At 37.5% G+C, this 23,519-nt stretch overlaps 1 protein-coding gene across 4 annotated transcripts in view; it reads left to right on the top strand.

Annotated features, from left to right (window-relative positions):
- The window catches only part of LOC106153074 (uncharacterized), a 50,625-nt gene extending 27,439 nt beyond the window's left edge, over positions 1-23,186 (top strand). For 3 of the 4 annotated variants that reach the window (XM_087008475.1, XM_013526847.2, XM_013526850.2), the window contains 2 exons: positions 5,931-8,444; positions 19,608-23,186. In XM_087008475.1, the coding sequence (XP_086864601.1) occupies positions 5,952-8,444; positions 19,608-21,386 (4,272 nt within the window). In that variant the 5' untranslated portion in view covers positions 5,931-5,951 and the 3' untranslated portion in view covers positions 21,387-23,186. Of the gene's footprint in view, positions 1-2,001; positions 2,526-5,930; positions 8,445-19,607 lie in introns of those variants that run through there. The other variant, XM_013526854.2, reaches the window with a different exon arrangement.
- The last annotated feature ends 333 nt before the right edge of the window (positions 23,187-23,519 follow it).

Genomic DNA, 23,519 nt, shown 5'->3' with positions numbered 1-23,519 from the left:
TATTTCAAGTTCTTCTGTATAAAAAAATTCTCATTATCATTTATTTAGAAACAATACGTTATTTGTCTGTCTTCAAAATCCCCCTCACGCCAGAGGTTTCAGATCAAACAATTCTCAGAATTTTTAATAGCCTGACCCAATTCTGTCCCCATTGTGCAACTCCCCCCCCCCCCCCCCCCCCCCCCATGGCAAGAAAAATTTAACTGCCAAGTTTAATTCAAATATGCCTGTCATATTCTGACAAGATGTCATGCATGAATAGACAAATCCATTTCTCTGTCACAAGTAGAATACGGCATTGTGGCTACACATAAGAACAAATAAGAATATATAATATAAGAACAAACAGTTCTTTCCTAAATACAGATCATGTAGGAAGAGTACCCACACTCAGGCGCAGAAGAGTTCATGAAATCATCTCGAAAGGTCTAGTCACTCGGCACAATTAACCACAATTACCTCCAAGGTAAACATGCCAGAAACATACGCAAACAATACCGGAAGAGAGAAGAGAGGATTAGAAGTCTACCACCATGGAATAGGTCGTGGCGGATTTGGGATTATTTTTTAGCCTCTGGGATGAAATAATCCAATTCTATAGGCCTATTTCTGCCTGGGTTTCCGCTCAGTAATTAGGTTGTGTCGTACCATAACAGGCAGGGTTCAAGCTGGCATATGAAATTTTCACCAGTAACTGAAAATGAGTTTCCTTCAGCTAAATGGAAAATATGAAGATATTTTTGACTGTGTGTCTCTACATTTGGCTCAAAAATTTGATTTGGAAAATGGATTTATGCGGGAACTAATTAGCTTAATACTAAATCTATGGCAGAAACACCCAGACAAAAGACAAACTAACTTTTCGGAGCATTGTAACACAACATGTCTGGTGCAAAGATACACACGTTTGCGATCTTCTTGAAATGATTGGGTCAATGTTCACTGGTTAATCCTCCTTAATGTTTGCCTACGATGATCTGCCCTACAATATTGCTAACAGCAGGCTATTATCTAGAAACGAGCAATTATCGGAGAAAAATACCCATCAGTATAAGTGGCCAGGATGAAAAAATTTACTTTTATTAGACTGTAGACTTAGTTGTTGGAGTGCACATTGATAGTTAGCAGCAAGGAATATTAGTACAGCAATTGTCTACTGTACATAATTGGACCATTTTCAAGGTGCAAATGCAAACTCACCTTGTAATAACTATTTCATACGAAATGTCAGCTTGGTGACTTTTCTTAGAATGCTAAATGGACCGAGGATTTTTCCTTTTTTGGAACAATATTCTAATAGAATATGGCTAAGTGCTTTTGTATGTTCTATTATTCAGCCATTATCTTCATTATCCCACTGCCTTCATTTTCTGGTGATGTGAAAGTTTTTAAAATGCCAAATGTCAACAGTACTCTTGAATGGATAAATATAGTATCAACAGAGCATGTGATTTACCATTTCTAACAATAAGTGGCCAATTGCAATGTAGTCACTCGATCTGGACTAAACATAAGTAAAATGTCAGTGGGCCAAAGAACAGAAATAAGATTTGTTTCTTTTGGTAAGATTATAGATATGTGGTCAGCTTGGATAGTTGAGTTGTCCCAAGTTGACGAGAAACACGCATTATCAAGAAATGTTCTTGATAGTCTGTAAGTGCATGGTTCATGTGGAACTTACCTGTAGAGAGGGCGTGTTTGTGTACACCTTGGAACAGGATATCTTCATCAACTGAAATGATTATTATTGTAAACTAGAGTGTTATTAGCCAGGTAATTGGAGAAAATAAGTCGTAAATAAGCCAGGTGAGGAACACCTGGTTGCACTCTCTCTCTCTCTCTCTCTCTCTCTCTCTCTCTCTCACACACACACACACACAGACACACACACACACACTTTCTCTGTCTCTCTCTCTTTCACACACACATACACTCACACACACAGACACACACACACACACTTTCTCTGTCTCTCTCTCTTTCACACACACATACACTCACACACACAGACACACACACTCTCTCTCCTGAGAGAAAAAGAAAATAAACCATAGGTGCATAAATGGATAGAGCAAGCTTTATTCAAAATGGAAGTTTTTTTTAGCTAATCATTTCCATACACGGTGACATTTTCTGACAAATATACAGACACCTCCTATGTCGCCATTGGAGTTCTATAAAAGCCTATAGGGACAGGAAAAGAATTAGAGAAAAGTGAGTCAGGACAAAATGGTTTTCCAGGCTCATACATCATGTGGAGTGAGTTGATACGGTGGCTAAGAATAAAATCAATACATCGGCCTCTGCCACAATTTCACACAGTTTGTTCATATAGCACTGGCTCCAGTCTGTTCAGAGCATAATAAAACATAGCTCTGGCAGATAGGATTCCTGGGTTGGTGTGAGGAAGTGGTGGGAGATTCACTGGGCACTGGTCAGTGCTAGGTCTGGACTTGGTTTGCTGGACATATGAGAACACATAGGAGACTGGCCAGCATTTGATCAAGACCAAGGTGTTGTGTTGGGTATGTTTTTGCCTTCATTCTGACTGCAGCCTGCGTGCCATGTTTTTGAAGTGTTAGGATTGATTGATAGTGACTTTCTCATGGAAAATACTATTAAGTTGTAGCTGTGGACATTACTGTGATAAAAAGGACAGCGCTGATTCTTGTAGTATTACCAGATTCCCATGGTGTGCATATTAGGTATGTTTGTAATTGGCTGGCGAAGAATATTTCTGGGGCGGTGTTTTTGACATGTAAATTAAAATTTTCTGTATGGAGACCTTAGTTTAGGGTGTGTGATCGTGTCCTAGAGAGTTTGTATGCATGTATGTCTGTATTCTTTCTTTCTCTGTCTCTTTCTCTCTCTCTATCTTTCTCTCTCTCCTCTATGTGTTTATTAGTGTGTGTGTGCGAGAGAAAGAGAGAGAGCTGTGTTTATGAGTATATGTGAGAGAGAGACAGAGGAAAGAGTGGTAGAGAGGGAGAGAGAGTCTTAAAAATGCATTCAAAACTTAGAACAAAATCATTTCAGCTTGTCTAAAATCTCAACATCTTCCAACTTAAATTTTCTTTTTAAAGCACCTGCCAACATCATGATTGTTTCTTAATCATCATGTAAAAGTGTAGCACTTAGTTTGTACATTGCTGTTAACAGAAGATCAAACTCGGTTTATTTGTACACCTGAAAGTGGTTTATATTTACACCTGATGATAATTGGCAGGTGTTTTCTTAATGAAGATGTATGTATCTTTCCTTTGATCTTCTATTTCTGTTCTGATTTTATCATCATGGGGAAATTTAGCACCTAATAGTAAGCTATTTATTCAAACTGTATTTGTTTCCCCAACATCTGTTATGTCTATTTTGAAGAAGAATTATATATATATATATATATATATATATATATATATATATATATATATATATATATATATATATATATATATATTCACACACACACGTATGGGAATTTTAACATTTTGTTTTTGTTGATGTAACCCTCCCCACCCCAAGTTTTGTAAAGAGTAGTCATGATCATCATCAAGGAACATTTGATAATTCCGTAATACAATTTGAAGTGAAGTTCTTTGGGTTGCAAATACTTGTTAAGAAGTAAATGTCAAACAGTGTCTAAGGCTTCGTTCACATGCAATGTCTATTTTCTAAATTCTATTTTCTATTCGCGGTATGTCTTATGATCATGTTCTGTGACCTGAATATCCCGCGGCGTAATTACTGGCAGCGCGAGCCAGTTACTATAAGTTACTATAAGTAACTGGCTCGCGCTGCCAGTAATTACGCGGCGGGATATTCAGGGCACAGACCGTGATCATAAGATAGCGCGAATAGAAAATAGAATTTAGAAAATAGACATTGCATGTGAATGAAGCCTTAATTCCCTTCTCTATCAGCTGAATTAGAGAGCTTGGGTGGTGTTTAAGATTATTGTCTGTTTTTCTGAGGCAGTTTGTGTATCTTAGTAAAGTTATATGTATATATATACTAGAACAAGATGTTCAGGTTGTCTGTCGGTGTCACCCCCTATTTCCACAAGAAGTAACATAATTATCAGTCAGCACAAAAATGTATGTTTTTCTGTCCTTATTTTAAAGGGCATAAAAGACCATCAGTCCATTCATAATCACATGGATCAGTTGTCTGTGTTTGGTTTGATTTTCAATAACAAAAAAATTCAAATGTGGCATCACCACTATAGTATTTTGTCATTTCCATCGTAATATTTTTATTAGACAAGAATGATAATGTCTCCCTCTCCACCCTTGCCAATCCCAGCATTCCTGGAATTATGACTTTGACGTATGCCAGGATTTCAGTATTTTTTAAACTATTGATCGGTACAACATTTCTAAGGATTTGCATCATTTCCAAAGTGCAAAGCGTGATGCACAAATGGATTTCTAAGTTATCTTTGCAAATGTCAGTCCTCTTTTAATTTCTGTAGTTTGTTATTGGAACATAAATGCCATGTTGAGGGAGATATAAATGTGACTCACCTCTCTCCCCCCCCCCCCCCCCCCCCCCCCCCCCCCCAACACACACACACACACCTCTTCTTTTCATCATTTACTTTGCCTAACCTTTGGGAATATATTATAGACTGTCTTGTTGAAAAGTATTTATATCAGCATGTTTCTGTTTGTTGGGCAATTTAATATAGACTGACTTATTTTGTTAATTGTACTCTTTCACATATTTTTGAATAAATCAATAATTCAACAGCTTGATTTATGAAAGAATAAGTAAGTGAATAGGATATATAAAAAATAAAGGATATAAGGAATATATATGATTAGACCATACTGTGACAAAAATTCAATGTCCTTTATTTAATGAAGATTTTTTCTCTATTTTACCTATCCTACTGATTATTAATGAGCATTTTCTCTGTATTCTGTTCTCTCTGAGCTAAGATATACTTCAACAGCTGTTTTACCCCAGTTTTAAGCTTATAGTTTGATAGTTTGAAATTAATCCACACTCTGGCTGGATATGAATGTCAGATTTCACAAAAAGGAAATAAAACTCAAAATGTCCAATGAAAAATAGCACTTGGGTGTATGACACATTGCTTTTTGAATACACCCAGCTAAACTATCTACGCAAACAAAGTGACATATTGTAGAGGAAATTAGTGACCTCCAACTCATCCTGTGGTGGAATTTGTAATATTTCTTGTCTAGGTGAGGTTTGCCTCCTTCCTGCTTATTTATATCCACATAGCATGGACATTGTAAAGGGTATTATTTCCCCATTGCAGCTGGATGCTGAAATAAGAAGCATGCATTCATGAACAGTGCCAAGAGTTAAAATTTCCAGAATAATTTATTCAGAGGTATTACATTTGAAAAGCGGGTTTATCTGAGTATCATCAATCCTGAATTTCATAGATACTCGACATTGAGCTGATGCATGTATCAGGAGTCTGCCAAAGGAATGATTTATATGTATTTAATATAGTCAGAGAAAAATACATAATTTTCTATGAATGCGCTGTCAAATCTTATTTGATTGCAACTCAAATGATATACTGTAATATGAAGTATTGGCTTTATTTAGAGAATTCACTGTAGTGGTACTAATAGCATAGGAATTTTCAAGTGACCACAAATGACAGGCACAAGTCTTAATTGTTTATTTATTACCCTTAATGGGATGTTTTTCTTAAATAATAGAATTATTGTTGTTCTTCATAATGCTCCCTTCCCATATGTAAATTATTGATAATGCTGTTTCAGTATTTATGAAAATTGTACTTGCTTTCAAATGCAAGCAAATTTTTAGTTCATAAGATATTTTGTATTCTGTATTTCATGAATCGCAATGTTTTTGGCATGTACCATCTCTTCCAATGCTTGAAACATTTTAACGCATTACTTTAATGATTTTGCTCTTCTCTTTTACAGTTGGTCTAGCCTAATGTTGCCATGACAACCTGCTTGCTCCAGGGACGGCGGTTCTTCTGCCGAGAATGGGCATTCAGCAAAATTACGCACTACTTGGACAGCAGATCAACGTCCAATACATGCGGGGCCTTAATGATGGGAGGACCTGGGTGCGGAAAGACGGCCGTGTGCGCGGAGATGACGTGGCCCACGGGTCAAGGTCGTCAGCAGGCCCTGAGCAAGAGGATTTTAGCGTACCATTTTTGCCAGGCCCATGACATTGAGACTTTATCTTTGACGAATTTCATTCTTAGCCTGGTGGACCAAATTTCAAAATCTGATTTAATAGAGGGATATAGGGACGTAATCAGTGAGCCAGATGTTAAAGCTGCTCTAAAGAGAGAGACTTGCGAAGTGAATCCTGACGATGCTTTTAAAAAAGGAGTTTTGGACCCACTTTTATCCATTCCACCACCTTCACAAAATGTTTTCATCTTGGTGGACTCCATTGATGAGTCGTATCTTCAGTCTATCAATGATACGGGAACAGGAAGTAAGACTATCGCAGAACTCTTAGCCAATCACCATCAGCTGTTTCCAACATGGCTGATGTTGATTTGCTCTGCGCGAAAACAGAGTAAATCTGTGACAAGACTGTTTACTGGGTTCAGAAAGATAAGTCTGGACGATCTGCGCAAGTCGCATGTTGTGCGCGACGTTCAGCAGTATATTTTGTGCCGACTTGATCAGGAGCAGGGGTTACGCCAGCACCTTAGTCGAGAGACGGCAGAAATGCTCAACCAGCTCCATATTAAAAGCAACGGATGCTTTCTCTACCTGGAAAAAGTATTAGATGGGGTAGCAGAAAGTTTTATCATGCTTCGTGAAATAAGGGAAATTCCTGGGACTCTAAATGGACTCTATCTGTGGCTGTGTCAAAGACTTTTCGTAAAAAAGCAATTCCAAAAGGTACAGCCTATTCTGAACGTGATCCTTGCGGCCCGGAGTCCTCTCACAGAGGAGGAGCTATTCCGCAGTGTATGGACTGGTAATACCACTTTGAACGTAGATGAATTTCACAGCAGAATGGAAGCCCTGTCCAAAATCATCTTCAGTGGGCAGGAGGGAACCAAAATTCTCTTTCACCATAGTTTTGCCGAGTGGTTACTGGATGTGAAACACTGCACTCAGAAATATCTGTGCAATGCGGCTGAAGGTCACGGGATGCTGGCAATGAATCTCACTCTCACTGCGCCCCATCTATCACCTGAAGAAGTGCACAACTTAGCATTACATTTGAGCAAAGCACACCTGGTTGCTCCCACAGAGGGATTTCATTTACCCCTGTGGTTGATCCAGTCTGGTGCCCCTGTTGAGACCAGCCTAATGGCCGGTGGTTTACCAAAGGAACAACAGGTCACAAAATTGCTGTTGGAAGCTGGGGCAGAGCTGCCAAAGTCAGCTGAGGAAAGCACATCAGCAACTCTTGAAAAGATTGAAAAGCAGGAGAAGAAAAAGTCGGAATCATTGAAGGAGCTGGTGGAGAATGGGGTTGGGATTAATGAGGTAGACGCCACGGGGAGGCCTCTCCTGTGTGCCGCCGCCCATCAGGGGAACATAGCCATGGTGCAGCTGTTGATTTCACGCGGTGCTGATTTGGAGGCCATGGACAAAACTGGACAGACTGCCCTTAATTTAGCCGCCAGACAGGGGCACAGTGAGATTGTCTCAATTCTGATAAAAGCACAAGCCAATGGGGATCATACTGACACAGAAGGATGGACGCCATTGAGGTCAGCTGCCTGGGGTGGACATACGGAAGTGGTGGGTTTACTCCTCATAGCAGGTGCCCAGGTGGATCTGGCAGACAGCGAGAATCGCACGGCGCTACGGGCAGCAGCGTGGGGCGGACACGAAGACATTGTGCTCAAGTTACTCGAATATGGTGCTGATGTAAACAAAGTGGATAATGAAGGCCGGACTGCATTGATTGCTGCGTCATATATGGGCCATACAGAAATAGTGCAACACTTGCTAGAACATGGGGCGAACCTGAACCAGGAGGATTGCGATGGGCGGACGGCATTGTCTGTGGCAGCACTGTGTATTCCTGCCAGTCAGGGCGGTCTCCATGCCAGCGTGGTCAGTTTGTTACTGGACTATGGGGCCGAAGTTGACCACCAGGACAAGGATGGAATGACCCCTGTCCTCGTGGCAGCCTATGAGGGTCACCATGAGGTATGTGAGCTCCTCCTGGAAAATGACGCTGACGTAGACCACACAGACAACAATGGTCGCACGCCTCTCCTGGCTGCCGCATCCATGGGACATGCCAAGGTGGTCAGCCTGTTGTTGTTCTTCGGGGCCGCCATTGACACCATAGACCCAGAGGGCCGCACTGTCCTGAGCATTGCCTGTGCCCAGGGAAACGTGGAAGTGGTCCAAGAGCTGCTGGACCGTGGCCTGGATGAGCTCCATCGTGACAACGCTGGCCTGACACCACTGCATATGGCTGCATTTGAAGGCCACAAAGAGGTTAGTGCTATGGATTTTTTTTTCACTTTGATGAAATTTTGTGTTTAGTTTTTATGTTTATACTTATTCACATTTGTAGAAATGTATATTTTTGGTGAATATATATACATCATTGAAGTTGCTGTGCTTAAAATAATGTTGATATGGGAGCATATGGTTTGGTTGCAAGGACCACAGATTTGTTTCTGTTTCTGTAGACATACAAGTTGACATAGCTAACTGTAAAAATGCTGCTTTACAAAAAAAAAAAGGAAAACACTTGTATGTTATATCACTTTGTTTATTTGTTCTGTTAAAATGATAAAGGTAGTGATAAAAAAAAAAGCTAGGATATCCACAGTCAAAAGATCAAAACCAGCATGGCTCTTCCTTGGTTGTTTTTATAAACGTAATCAGCAGGTTTCATTGTGTATCTTTTATTACAACATGCTGTTTTATCATTAGGGCACAGATGAGTTTTGTCAGTTCTTGCAACCCCTGAACTTGGTAGCTTTTCTTTTCTCTCAGAATTTTACAAGGGAAACATGTTGTTTGTGTTACGTAGTTTGAAGAAGAGGAAGACTTGGAAAATACAATCAGTGAAAGAATTGAGAAATAAGGCATTTTGGGCTAGAATTTTTTCTTTTGGTTTCCTGAAACACTGATGGTACAACAGTATAACAGTCAATATTTTTAGAATTATTTTAAAAATCATGTACTAGTATTTGGAAAGTTTTTAGAAACTTGAAAATTTGGTGTTTGTTTTCTCCAGACTTTTCACATCACATTTCGTAGAGAAAATCATTTTCTTATTAAAAAAAAAAAAAGGTTTTCTTGTTGCATGACCTCAACACTTTTGAAATCTGAAACTTCACTTATTACATTCTCTCTCTCTGAAGATCTGTGGACAATTTTTGTCACAAATAACTACCATTATCTTGTGCTAGTAAATTATACAACAAAAGGCTCTGGAAATATTGCCCACTTTTATAACCAAATAACACCCTTCCCTCTAGCCACCAATTTTTGTGAACACACAAAAACATTTTATTACCCATCATTACCATATTTATGAAGACGTATTTTGACAAAATAACTAAATTACCTGTAATCAAAGTTTGAAGAAAAAGGGAAAAAGGTTAAACAAATTTTCCTTATTTTAGTACGGCTCTCCCTAAATGCAACTACTGAAAATATAGGTGAGAATTTTGGTTGACCGCATTATTTGGCCACAAATATGAAAGAAGTAATATAGCATTTGATATGCCCACAGGGCTGGTCTATATAGTGATAAATATGTCTAGTAAAGCCATTAACTTGGAGCAGTTTTTATTACTTCTTTTTTTTTTTTTAAGTGGATTCTCTTTATCACTAAAGCATTTTCAGAAACACTTAGGCAATGGCTTTTAAGTTAAACTTGGAATATGGATGACAAAGAGAGCTAACATCATAAAGCTGCCGAGTCTTATAAAAAACAAGAGACTGCAATAGGTTTTATGACTTGGGTCTACAAAGTGGCCTTTATAGCCCGAGCACTAAAACACTGTAGGCGGCGCAGATGTTTTAGCTAACAGGTTGTATTTTATAGGCTAAATGCTAACGTGTGTGTAAATAATAGCTTAATGTTTCCACAGACGAATATGGATTTCTCAGAATGAATGTTCCTCTGTTCGGTTTCCTGCCTCTCCATCAGAAGTGGCCTGATAGCCATGCTGTGGACTATGGGCCACAGATTCAATATCTAAATTGCTGTGGTGTTATGAATTTGTTAGGGTGTGAAAGGATGAATAAACCCAGCATTATTTTCCTTTCTTTGGCATCTGTTTCTGGAGTGTATTTGATGTTGTTCTTGATTGAGACAGGCGTACAATGATGAAAGCAAATTACAAGTCCAACCAAAGAGGTTTTTTTTTTTTTTTTTTTTTTTTTTTTTTTTGTCATTAGGATAATGAAGGGAAGAAATATTTTACTGGGAGCAGTTTAAATAACTAATTAATAACATTTTATCAAAGATGTGGTTTGTCTAATTTTGGTGAGAATTCTTCAGTTTTCGGCAGCTGTTTTTTTTTTTTTTTTTACACGAGTGGGTTGAATATATACAGGAAACATTGACTTTGGGATAAAAATCAGTTTCTATGACAAATTGACTTTTGCATTAAAGAGGAATGCATTTCCGAGTGTATCATCAGTGTAGGAGTGAGACATGGGAGTTACTTAGTGCTTCTGGGTGGCTTACAAAAGAACAATCGATGACTTGAAAAAAGCCAGCAGGAACAAGTGGTTTTAGACTCCTTGATGACATTTTGCAATTACAGTCATGTAAATTGCTATCAGATTTTTAATAAACGTGTGTGATTTCTGATATGTGAATTTGCTGACTCTTCCAGCAGATGCAGTTGTTGTCTTGTCCGTGTGTGTGTGTGTGTGTGTGTGTGTGTGTGTGTGTGTGTGTGTGTGTGTGTGTGTGTGTGTTGCAGATTTTCATTTACTTGTACCTAATTTAAAGCAATTCTGTGCATTTGTACATTTCAAGTTATAGGTCCAAATTTATAGTTGCCAGATCTTCTCAAAAGAAGTTCATGTGATGTGTTGATTAGATTTTTTAAATTAGTTATTTTTTAAGAAGGAAATATATCCATGACATCTTGGGATTTAAAATGTCCTGTTTAGCAGTCAAGTTGACGTGTGATGGCGATTAGACCAATACCAGTTTGAGTTTAACCAGTTGAGAACATGGCTAAAGTGACCACAGTATCATCAGACCGTGGACAGGAAATGTGATTAAGGTGTCATAGATAGCTTGTTTACTTATCATTTGATACAAATACTATATTTTTCTCTCAAAGGTTAAGAATATGATATCATACATGTATTGTTTACTTGTCAGTTGATACGTAAGATATGTTTGTTTTTTTCCAAACCAAAAGGTAAGGGATATGGTATCTTTTTGTCTGGGTCATGATGACTTAAAAGGAAGTCTGACTTGTACATTTTTTTGCCTCCGTCAAGAGGGTTATAGGTTTGTTTTTTGCCTTTGTTGGTTTGCTAGTAAAAAGCCTAATTTGGAGAGTTTTTATGAAAATGTCAGGATAAGTCAGAAATATGCTTAGAATTCATTAGATTTCCTTTATGGTATTGAATTGGGACTAGGTTACTGCTGTGAAATTATTCATTACAGGAACTTTTTCCGTGTTTAACACCTGTCACAATGACATGCCTGTTGTTTTTAAATTTTCTCCCTTGCAGAATAAATGATCAATCATTCTGACACCTTTTTATTGAACCACAGTTATTGTAGTGGTCAAACAGAAGTTCATTTCTTGCTGAGACATCATTCGTCTCCCTAATACCTTTCTTACACATTACAATACCTCACCTGTTGACTGTAATTTTTGACCAAAGGTCAGTGACATTTGGTCAGAGACAGGGGATGACCACAGGTCACCAAGACTGGGCCCAGTAAGATCAAAGAAAGGGCACTTGATGGAAGAGAATTGATTATAAAATAAATCAAATATGAAAGGTTATTAGTGGATGTAAATGTTTACACTGCCCACTAGCATTAGAAACCAGAAGAAGGGTACATTTTTGCCCACCCTCAATGAGGTAAATGGGATGTGTTTTTGCTGTGAGGGAAATTTTATTGTGAAAGGTAGTTTTAAAAAAATCATGAATATATTGTCAGTTAAACTCTTTTTTATTTAGTTATTTTTATTGCAAACTGTGGGGAATATTTGCTTGAAAAGTTTCCATATGTATTCATATTTTATGTATTTGTGTGTGACCTGGCTGAAATTTGCAGAAAATACTGTCATTACTTGCTTTTGGTAATATTTTAATACTTTTCTCTTGGTCTTACCAGGGTGTTACCATGGTAACCTGTTTAAAGTTTGACTGTGTAGTGCAGTTATGCAAGTAAGATAGAAATTTAAAAAAAACAAAAAAAAAACAGGAAATAATGTTGACATGGAAGTTGAATATGAAAAAAAAAACATCTTGAATATGAAAATAAAGCAGTTCTTTGTCTCCCTGATTTGACTTAATATAATATATGGCTATTTGGGCCCCTATGATCCCAGCAATATTCTACAGTCTGTTGATAGATGTGTGTGGGGGGCCCAGGTGATCACACGAACAGGTGAGAGAGAAACAGGTGTGTTATTTCCAGCTCACCTCGAGCATGTTAACATGGAATAGATATTTAGAGCATGCCTGGTTCAAAGTTGTCTTGCTCTAATTATATTGCACATAAGCTGAACGGATTTTTAACCAGTAATCAGCAGATTTAGATCACTGTTGGTCAGAAATTGATCATTATATCTCAGGCTGATATTTCAGCATGAAGCAATGCAATCGACTTAAGCTGTATACCCCTTGATCACATTTTTCATACAGTATTTGTTATGAAGAAACCCCAAGAGCATTGAGGAACAAGGATAAAAGATGGGAGAATATAGAGGGTTCACCTTCGTGTTGGTTCGGCAAAGATATTGTCTTAAATTCAAAGTTATTTTTACAGCTGTGTTTTATATGCAACAAGTCTGCTGTTGATTTAGAAAAGATTCTTTTGATATCTTGCCAATGTGCGTAGGTAACCACTGATTGTATATATTGAAAAAAAGTGGGTATTCTGCTGAAATGATCCCTAGTCTCTTTAAGATCACTCCTGCTGTTTGTTTAAAGGTATGAACATAGCATTGCTTGCCAACATTGAAGATGGTGGTAAAAGGGAGCTCAAGAGAGAGAGAAAAAAATGTAGAAAATTGCAGTGACCTTTGGAAAATAAATAGAGAATTTGCGAGAGAAATGTAATTTAGCCCACAGCTAATAATTGAGAGTCCAGGAAGGCAGCCATCTTTTTAAGCTCTCATTACGGCACTGATTGAAGTCCAAAGTGATTCTGCTGCGGCAGTAGTATTGATTTGTATTATTTTTGTACTTTGTTTAAATGTTTCTATGCATTATCTGTCAAATCCAGTGAGAATCTGCAGGATCAAAGGTAGAATTTAGAATGGGAGGTTAGTATGTTTTCATCAATGTTGGTTGTTTATAGTGGACATGAGATCTCAGAAAGTTCCTTGCAAATTATTATAAACTTTTCAGGATAGTTATATAGGAGGAAAAGAAACAATCACCATTTCCACTGAATTTTGTCTCCTTAGCATCACTGACTTCTTAGTTTTTATCCCAGGAAATGTTTCTAAAAGTTACAATACTATTAGATTGATTTTAGAAAAACTAACTTTGTATTGGCCTTGTTTTTTTAAACCACTGACGTAGGCCACCCAGAGAGGTGGACAACTCATGGTGGCAAAGTGTGCATGTCGCCTGTATAAAATCCTGTTATTTCAGAAGAAAATTACAGCTGGATTGGAGCAGCAAGGTATACAGCCCATGAAAGCTGATATGATATTGTCATGGCAGTCACTGTCAAAGTTGGAAGATACAAATTTGCATCATTTTTCTTTAATGAAACCACTTAAGATTTTTTTTTCCTTTTTTGACCCACACACATAGCGTTTTATATGCAAGGCCTCTTTTACAGTCAGTAATTAGGAACCTTTAAACAAAAATGATGTCTTCATTTGACTTCATACAGTGAATAGTGATGCAACACCTCACAAAATGCCCCCAAATCAAGCAGCATTGCAGATCCAAAGATTTTCATTGGCCAAGAGGAGGAAAGTACCCTTCAAAGATGAAATAAACATTAGTGGAAAAATGGCAGTTAATTGCTTCTAGGATGAAGTAACATTTTGTAGATTAAGCTGAAAAATCAATAACCCCCCTGAACAAAAATGAAAATAAGTGAAATAAAAAGTGAAAATAAAGGTTGAAACGGTGATCTGTGCCTTCAAGCGTATAAATTGGAAAATGGTAAACCAATACATGCATCACAGCCTGGGCTTTATTTGGAAAAAAACAAATGTTGCCAGTACCTGTGGTTGACATTTATAGAAGTTTTCATACTGAGTCTTTTATTTTCTTTGAAAAACTAATAGCTGAAACAAATCTTGTGGTAAAGTTTGGAGGGGAGTAAAAAGAAACCTACCTTTTCACATGTCTCGAACCAAAAATGATGGATTGACCCCCTGTGGCTTTGTAGAAAATAAAGAACAAATGCAGAAAGGTGGAGAAGCACTGGTGTCACACTGGGAATTTGTTTTTGTTACATTTTGTAGCACAGTTGGAGATGAAAACACCGCTGTATCACACATATAGACACTTGGCTATCTGCCACATGCACAGATTTTTGTCACACGAAAGAGCACGCAAAAAGAGAAAAAGTCATAATGGTAGAATATCAAGGTTGTTTGGGACTGTTCTCAGGCAATGTAAAACTTCTGTATTGTCTTGTAAAACTTCTGTATTGTTTTCACAAGATGTAGTAGTAACCATGTGGCCACCAGCTCAGCAGAAGTTCACCTTCATTTAGCTGCATTCTTTTATTCAGCTAGCCAATTGTTTGTATGTAAATTGTCTCATTCTTGTATATGTAGTGTTTGATATGGAACAATACAAAACCATTCTTTCCACTGCTTGTTATCACAGCATTTATTGTCCTTGGTTTATGTGAAAGACCTTTCACTGGTAGAAATAATTTTTTTCATTGTCATGATTTAGCTTTGTACAATAGCACTGTGCTCTAGGGTGCTGGACAAGAAAGTGACAGACTGCTTGTGGTGACATAGAACCTTTTGTAAATGAGACAGGTGTTTCAGAAAGAAAAATGAGGATTTTATTGCACCTCGTTTTCCATAATTATGCTTATAGCACTGGAGGAGGGAAATTTTTTGCAATTTGTGGAAAATAAAGCCCACAGAGATGCAATTGTAGTTGAGGTGGTCTATTGGAGATCCCGAGATTTGACCTTGGTTTATTTACAGTTTGAAAACATACTTGGAAAAAAAGCTGAATATGGTTGTCAATGCAAAGTGTTTTTTTTTTTCTGTAGTTGGAAATAAAAGTCAGTAAAAAATAATTATAAGAATTATTCATATCAGAGAGATAAAATTTTCATATGAAACAGGTTTCTGAATTTTAACAGGAAAAATGTTATTTTAAAACCAGAGAACAAGACTTCATTTTCTCTTCAAATTCAGCTTTTTAGCCCAGGAAAAGGTCAAACAGCTGGATAAGTCTAATACATTGTTGACATGTTTTAATTTGCCCATGAAATAAGTAGAGAGGTTTTCTTGCAGTAAAAAAATTGACCAGACCATTAAAATGTTTGCAGTGGGCCAGGTCAGTTTACATGAAGTTGCTATTGATCGATGACCAGTCCTTGTGTTAAACATGATACCCTTGACCAGTCTTACACAGATGACCAACAAGATCAAATATTTGAAAAGAATAACAGTTTAGTATTTTCATAAGTCTCAATTTAGGTGATACTTGTGACTTTAAGAGAAATGACAGACATATATAAGTTAAATTTCCACGATTTTTCATTGGGGTTTTTATGCGACAGTCAGTCATTGAATAATGGCATTTTGCGTCATATTTCAAAAATTCAAACCTTTTTGATTATGTTGTTACAAATTAATCATCGATTCTCCATTTTATTACATTGTCATTGGCTTCATTGGATGAGAAGATTAAATAAGCATTTTGAATTATATCAAATTACATCTGTAATTCAATGTGTCTTTCATTACCAGTATCTGGACTCCCAATTTGCTGCTTTAGTTAGATTATACTTGGATATTAGTGTGCCGATTTGCCTCAGTTGCTGTCTCTTCTGAATGAATAATTTATAATGCTTCTTGGATAGTGAGGTGAAATGCCCATTATAAAGATTTACTTGCTATTGGAAAGCATATGTTGGACTGAAATGATTCAGCACACAAATTGAGTTCTGTTTATTGCTGCTAAGAATCTTTTGACTACCATTACAGGTGGTGCCAATTGTTTTATCACACAATTTCGAAAATAATTACATATAACTCTTCAATACACTTTCTGAAGAAGGTCAAATCTCTCTGGGAATGCATTTCAGAACTGGCAGAAAGTTAAGTAAAATTGATTATTTATGTTTTCACATCCAGGGAACTTCAAGATGAATTTGCAATGCTCTCCAAGATGTTCCTGTTTGGTTTGGCCAATTTACCACCCAATAGCTGAACATGCATTTTCCCATTTGGTCTTATATGTTTGCAGAGGTCAACCCAATATACTACTCGACACCATTCGCATGACACCATTCTAATTTTGTACAAAGGATGCGGTAATCAATTTTTTTTTTTTTTTTTTTTTTTTTTTTTTTTGCCATTTTGTAAATTTTTGAAAGCTGGATGGTGTTTATAGGTGGCAAATTTCAGCTAGGAAGGATGTCTTCGAAGTTGAGCCAATAGTTGAGCGTAAATACATGTGCATGTTTTCAATCATGGTTAAGTATCTTTGACTTCTGGTTAGTACTGGTTTGGTGTGAGTTTGGCTGTGATTATTTTAATTAAAGAGAAATCTGGCCAGTGTTTTCAAAATAGGATTTGCTAGGTTGCCAGAAAAAAAAGGAAAAAAAAAGGAAAAATTTCAAAAGGCAACAGAGATGGATTGTTATCAGATAGTGCATCAGCAAGCTTTAGCAACCCAAGGTGGTGATTAGTTTTGGTTGCTCAGCACTCTGGAATGAAGGAATCTCAACTGACTGTAATGTACCCTTAGTTGTCAGCAAAAAATGTATTTTGATGGCTATCTACCTGTATCAGGTGCTGGGCTGAAAATTGATTTTTATTTTTCTTTTATTCATTCCCCCCTCGTCCCCCCCCCCCCCCCCCCCCCCCCCCAAAAAAAAATGGCCAATTGAAATTTGAACAAACTGCCCTTTTGGCTGTGAGGGTCTGCTCTGAATTACAATCTGATCTAAGTTCTTTGCCATTATGGTAAAAAAAGTCCTCTTTTTAACCCCCCCCCCCCCCCCCCAAATGACACTGATAGCTATAGGGCTCATAATGATTAGCTTATGTCAGTTTGAGTCTTTAATCTAACTTTATTCAAACCAAGCCCAAGTGACCATTACATCAAAGGCTATTGGCTTCAAAATATTGGGATTTTTTTTCCCAACGGATCTTGAGTCGTAGATTAAAAGACAAATACAGTGTCTTGAGAAAATTGATGCCATGGCAGTTATGTGATAAAACATCAAAATCACTTTATCTCTTTTTTTTTCTCAAATGAAGATTTCAATTCAGACAGTCGGGTCTTGACGTGGACGTCACAATCAGATATGCAAACGAGGCCTTAGTGACCATTATATCAAATGTCATCGACAGCAAAATATTGGCCAGTGTCCCTTTGGAACTAAAGTTGTATGGCTAGGGACAGAAGCTACATCTTACGAAAATTGTTGCCATGGCAGTGATATAATGTAACATCAAAATCACATTATATCTATTTCTTAAATGAAGATTTTGATTCAATCGGTCAAACTTTGACGTGAAGTTAAAGGTCAGTCGTGTTTCTCCCCAGAACTGACTGATTCAGATTAAATGGGACTACTTTTCTAATGGATGTTAAAGAAGTGATGGTGTAACAGAATATGCATCATTAAAGAACAGCTCTGAACTTCATGACCTCGTGAAACGTAATTTCAAACTCTTAAGAAAAATTTTGTCTCATCTTCTGAAAGTAATAATTCATCCGTCGGAATTCATCCAATTTTTTTAAATCCACAATTATGATTACATGTGGCTTTTTGTGTGGAGCATGGAGGTCAGACAGTTCATTTTCTTCCGACTTAAACTATTGATTTTGTGCTAAACCAGTCTAAACTAACAAATGGCAGAGTGGCAGATATTCTTGATTCTGTTTGACCCAAGATGGGGTGGTCAGAAATGAAAGAATTGCAATTCACAGAATAAGACTTTCTATTGCATAGGCAAGATCATCAAGAAATCATTTATTTGTTCAGCTGCTGTGGAAAAAGGCTGCTGTGTACTTTTTTGAACAATGAAAACATTTTTGGGGTATTTTCAACATTTGGAAAAAATATACAAAGTCTTTGTGCCATTAATATCAAATAGTCTTTACAGGAAATATTGGTGAGATTTTTTATAATACTAAAATTTTGAAGTGACCTAAGTAAAATGTTCAAAAATCTATTGACAAACCCCTCATGATGAGTTTTGTTAGGTAAAAACCATTAGAGAAGGGATTGATTTCCATTCTGACAATACTGTTTTAAGGCAATATACTTACAGGCAAAAAATGTTCAATAAAATCTGTTAACAAAACAAACAGTGATGAGTTTAACCTATCAAGTGAACTCGGGTCAGTTTTCTGTATAGATGTACATTAAAAACCCTTCCTGATTTACACATACATGGTAATGAGCAGGACCTTTTACTGTAAGAGAAAAAAATTATACCATAATCCTATTGAGTAACTTGATGGCAATGCTGTACTTATTGGCCTCCAGTAAGTAACCGTCTAGACTTTTAATTATGGAGATTTTTTTTTGCCATGACCATAATCCGATATTGGAACACCAATGGTTGGATTATAAACTGCAGGACAAATTGAGATTCCTGGAATTAAGAGGGTTTTCATATGATGATGATGAACCAATAAACAGATTTGGAGCCATAGATGATTTGATGCAAATATTCTGTGAATATATCATTGAATTCAGATGGATTTATAAGGAAATTTACAGGAATCAAAGGAATTTGATGCCATAGTTATGAAAGCTTTTGGTCGATTAGGATAAACCAGATGAAGGAAAACAAAGTTACGTGTTATATCAAGGCTGAAAAGAAAATTTTCCATCACATTGGTTCTTTACAAGAAAAAACAATTAGTTGCCCCGGATCAGGTTTTGTTTTACTTGTAAAATCAGCGAGGCTGAAAAGTGTTGGCCTCAGAGAATTGGAGATAGCTTTGTTATTCTGGTTTACCCTGATGTGATTAGCAGACAGGCATATGTTATCTGCAGACTCTGCAGAGGAGAAAGAAAAAATCTGAGCCTGTTTTCACTATATTTCTACTAAGTGCTGTTCATGGAAAATAGTATTTACATCTTTTATTTGAAGTAACAATCTCTCTACTTTGCATAATTCTTAGAGTGAATTGATAATGTAGCTGCTGCTTTTCATATTTTTGAAAAGGTTATGAAAAGGAATTGAGCTTTCGAAAAACATTGAAAAATACTTGTCAATTATAATGATATTTCATTTAATCTTTCAGGTTTGTGAAGCTTTGATCGAACATGGCTCTAAGGTCAATGAAACAGACAATGAAGGTCGAATTCCACTCATCGTAGCCGCACAAGAAGGTCATTTAGAATGTGTCAGAGTTCTGCTGGCTGCAGGATCGCTTCTGGACCACCGATCTCATGATGGGAAGAACGCTTTTCGGGTTGCTGCCATGGAAGGTCACAAAGAGGTCACCGAGCTTTTAATCCAAGAGGGGACGGACATGAATTATTGTGATGCAGATGGAAGATCCACTCTTTACTTGGTTGCCTTGGAAAACAACCTCGTCATCACAAATGCTCTTCTCAAAGGCGGTGCTGATCCCGAGATTGCAGACTTCGAGGGTCGAACTCCACTCCATGTCGCCTCATGGCAGGGTCACCATGAGATCTGTGAAGCGCTGCTCAACTGGGGTGCTAACGTGAATTCTGTGGACAATGACTGTCGCACTCCTCTGCAGTCTGCTTCTTGGCAGGGACATTTTAGTATTGTTAAGCTCATACTAGAGTTTGGTGCTGATGTTGAACACACATGCAACCAAGGTGCTACATCCCTGTGTATAGCTGCCCAGGAGGGGCACGACGAGATTGTCCGTCTGTTGCTTCAGTATGGCGCCAATGCCAACCATGCCGATCAGTGTGGGCGCACACCAATGCGCGTGGCCATGAAGGGAAACCATCAGGGCGTGTGTAAACTTTTAGAGGAATACGGAGCCTTCCCGTACAATTCTAACACCCTCAATTCAACGTCGACTTCGAGCTGTGATACAAAAACATCGTCAGGGCCTGCTGTTACCAGCATTGCTCCCATTTCTAATGGTTATCACGCCACAGCTTCTCCCACAGAGTCACCAGTTTCAACCCTGGATAAACGCAAATCCTGCATGTCCAACAACTCCTCCAAGTCATCGAGCAATCTCACATCCAGCAACTCGTCAACCAATCAGAGTTGCAATAGCGTGCCATGTGACAGCCAAGGTATGACCTTCACCCAACAGCTTCAGCAGGCTTCAACTGGACGAGGGCGCAATAGGCTCAGTCGCGTGTTGTCGCCTGTAAGCGAACCCCAAAGCCCAACACAAAGCCCTGGAGGGTCACCAGTGAGCGAGGCCCCCAGTATGATAATATTGCCAGATAGTAACATAGATAGAAAACCACCTGAGCTACCACCAAAGCAGAACAAGAAGAAGTTGATCAGCCCTAAGAAAGAGATCAAAAGGCTTCTCGGAAGTCCAAACAAGGAGAAAGGGGAGAAGGACAGAAAGAAAAGTGTCTCTGCAGTGCGAGTGGACATTCCAAGAAACTTCAACATTATCTCAAACCCGCATGCAGAACTTTTCAATGCCAATGATGAACCCGTTTGGCAGCCATTGCCCGCTCACCTTGCCAAAATACACAGCCAGCAACAAAAGGCATCCCTGCCTGCAGTGACAGCCAAACATGTTTCTGCAAATACTACAAAAACAACCACTGATCAACCATCACCCAAAATAGCACTGGGACTGCGATCTCTTTCCCCAGAAATGAGACGCAAAAGAATCTCCAACGGCATGGTCTCAAACCAAAGCTTCAATACCAAAACCAATGGCAACGCCAATAATGTTGGGACAAGAAATGGACAATCAGATAACACAACAAACGACAATAACATTGCCAATGGGAATGGAATGATGGACAATCAGCAGTTGGTGTTGAAACAAAAACTGAAACTTGAGTACGAAGGCCCTGTTCGCCCTAATGGTTTGCCATTGAAAAAGGAGACACCTTTATGACTAGACGTGGGACTGGGGGCCAGGGACTGATCTTGTTATTTAAAATAGATAATAGATTGTTTGTTTTAGATGTGTTCAACAAATGCAGTCAGCTTTAAATTATTGTGGGATTTTAGTTATTGTTAAGAGAAAATTAGAAAAAATGTACTAGAAAAGATCAGTGCCATTTGTAGGTACAAAACGTGGACTAGATATAAATCGTGCGCTGTTCAGATGTAGAGATAGGCTTATGAAGTTATCAACCAAATATTATTTATAACAAGCCTCTAATGTCAAAAATATTAAGCTACAATGTGCAATGTTCAACTTTGTTTGTTTTATTGACGATATGCCATGAGTGGAAACTGCTAAAAATTTTAGCTGTGCTTTGCAATTTGCCAACTTCTGTATGGTATTTGATATAGTCATGTCTGCAGTTACATAAATGCCTGTCATTCCGTTTTTTTTGTTTTTTTTTTCCACTGAGAAGCAGGGTTTTGTTACTCCTATGCTCCTCATATTTACAACTATTGTATGTAAGATGGCATCTTGGTAGGAACAGCTTCCCAAGTGCAAACAGAACTAATTTATTTCATTTCTGAAATCATTTTAGTAATACCTGATAGGATTATCATACTTTCTGATTTGGTTTATATCATGTTGAAGAATGTAATTGAAGCTGAAAATGTTAGGTTTTTAGTAGCAGAAGTATCGGCTATCAATAACCAGATGCCCTCAAATTGGTTCAAGTATAAGATTAGTTGCCCTTTTCCATAAATTTATCATACTGTTTTTTTTTTTTTTTTTTTTTTTTTTTTTTTTTTTTTTTTTTTTTTTTTTTACCTCCCTTAACATTCGGTGGCACATAGTCTGTTATAGAAATCTTGATACATGTGCTATGAATTAATTATTAAAATCTGTTACTTATATACTTTTGTGTTTTGTACTACATATAGTATATGTAGGCATATGTGAATGCATATATTGATGTACAACTTATGAGAAATGTGTAATGATGACGGTTTACTTTGTTGTTTATATACTAAACAGGTCTCATGTTTGACCTTATTTATATGTATTTTTATATGTCAAGATAGAAACTTGTATAGACTGTAGCATACCCAGTTTGTTGAAGTTATATATCAGTAGTGGATCTACGTTTCATAGAGCAGATGAAAGGGATTGAGAGATAACAATCAGCTTCATGAAAAAAGTTGCTACTGGTCATGCACAAATTTGGCAAAAATTGTGAAAAAAATATATTAAGTGGAATGAACATGCCAGAAGGAGGCATTCTGGAATACAAAGAAAATTCTTGGAAAACAGTAAGGTGATAATTAAAAGACAGAGGTTGGGGTAAATTTCTTTGTGTGTGAAAGGTGTGCTTGTGAGTAATCTGATATTATTCCCCGTTAATAGGCTTATTTGAAAGTGTGATACTTTTTGTAAACGGGATTCTGAAAAAAAATTGGGGTCTGCAAGCATGCTGAGAGGGACAGTAATTTTGCTATGTATTTCATTAGCTGAAACATGGCTTTCTCTTGTGTAAAAAAACAGCATGTTAGCTGTGAAACACAAGGGTCTGTTGATTTGGTGTTTTCTTTGGCTTCCGCCCTTTGCTGAATGTGTTCATTATTCCTACCCGGTTTCAATTGTAATGTTAACATTCAAAATATATGCTTCCATGTTTTATGCGTCTCTAATAATTTCAACTTTGCCAGTGTTAATGGTATGAAATTTTGATCAGGTGGCATATGTATATGTGTCTGTGTGAATTTCCCTGAAGCAACAATAAAATAGTTGTCTCTTTATACAAAGGCGGTATTGGAAGGTTTGTTATTCTCTCTCTCTCTCTCTCTCTCTCTCTCTGCAATGTGGGATTTTGAGACCACACGATACACAAAAACTTTTTTTCGTTATCTTTGAAAAAATGAACCTCTGTGGAAACGTGCTACTGTTGACAGGGTTTAGCCCCATTGCGCTAGGTGTGCAAATCGTCTGTCACATCACACGCAATCGACACATGCGTCTTCTCTGTAGCATGCTGATCGACGGTATTTGAAGAAAATTGTAAGAAAAAATTGTTAGATTGGATCCTGTTAAAGAGTTTGTTTAGATGTTTGTTTACAGAATTACGCAAAAAGTAATGGATGG

Source organism: Lingula anatina, chromosome 3, assembly GCF_051362555.1.
Source record: "Lingula anatina isolate TDL-2025a chromosome 3, LinAna3.0, whole genome shotgun sequence".
NCBI lineage: Eukaryota > Metazoa > Brachiopoda > Lingulata > Lingulida > Lingulidae > Lingula > Lingula anatina.
Note: the sequence above shows the minus strand (reverse complement) of the source record. Positions and strands in the feature narration are given on the sequence as shown.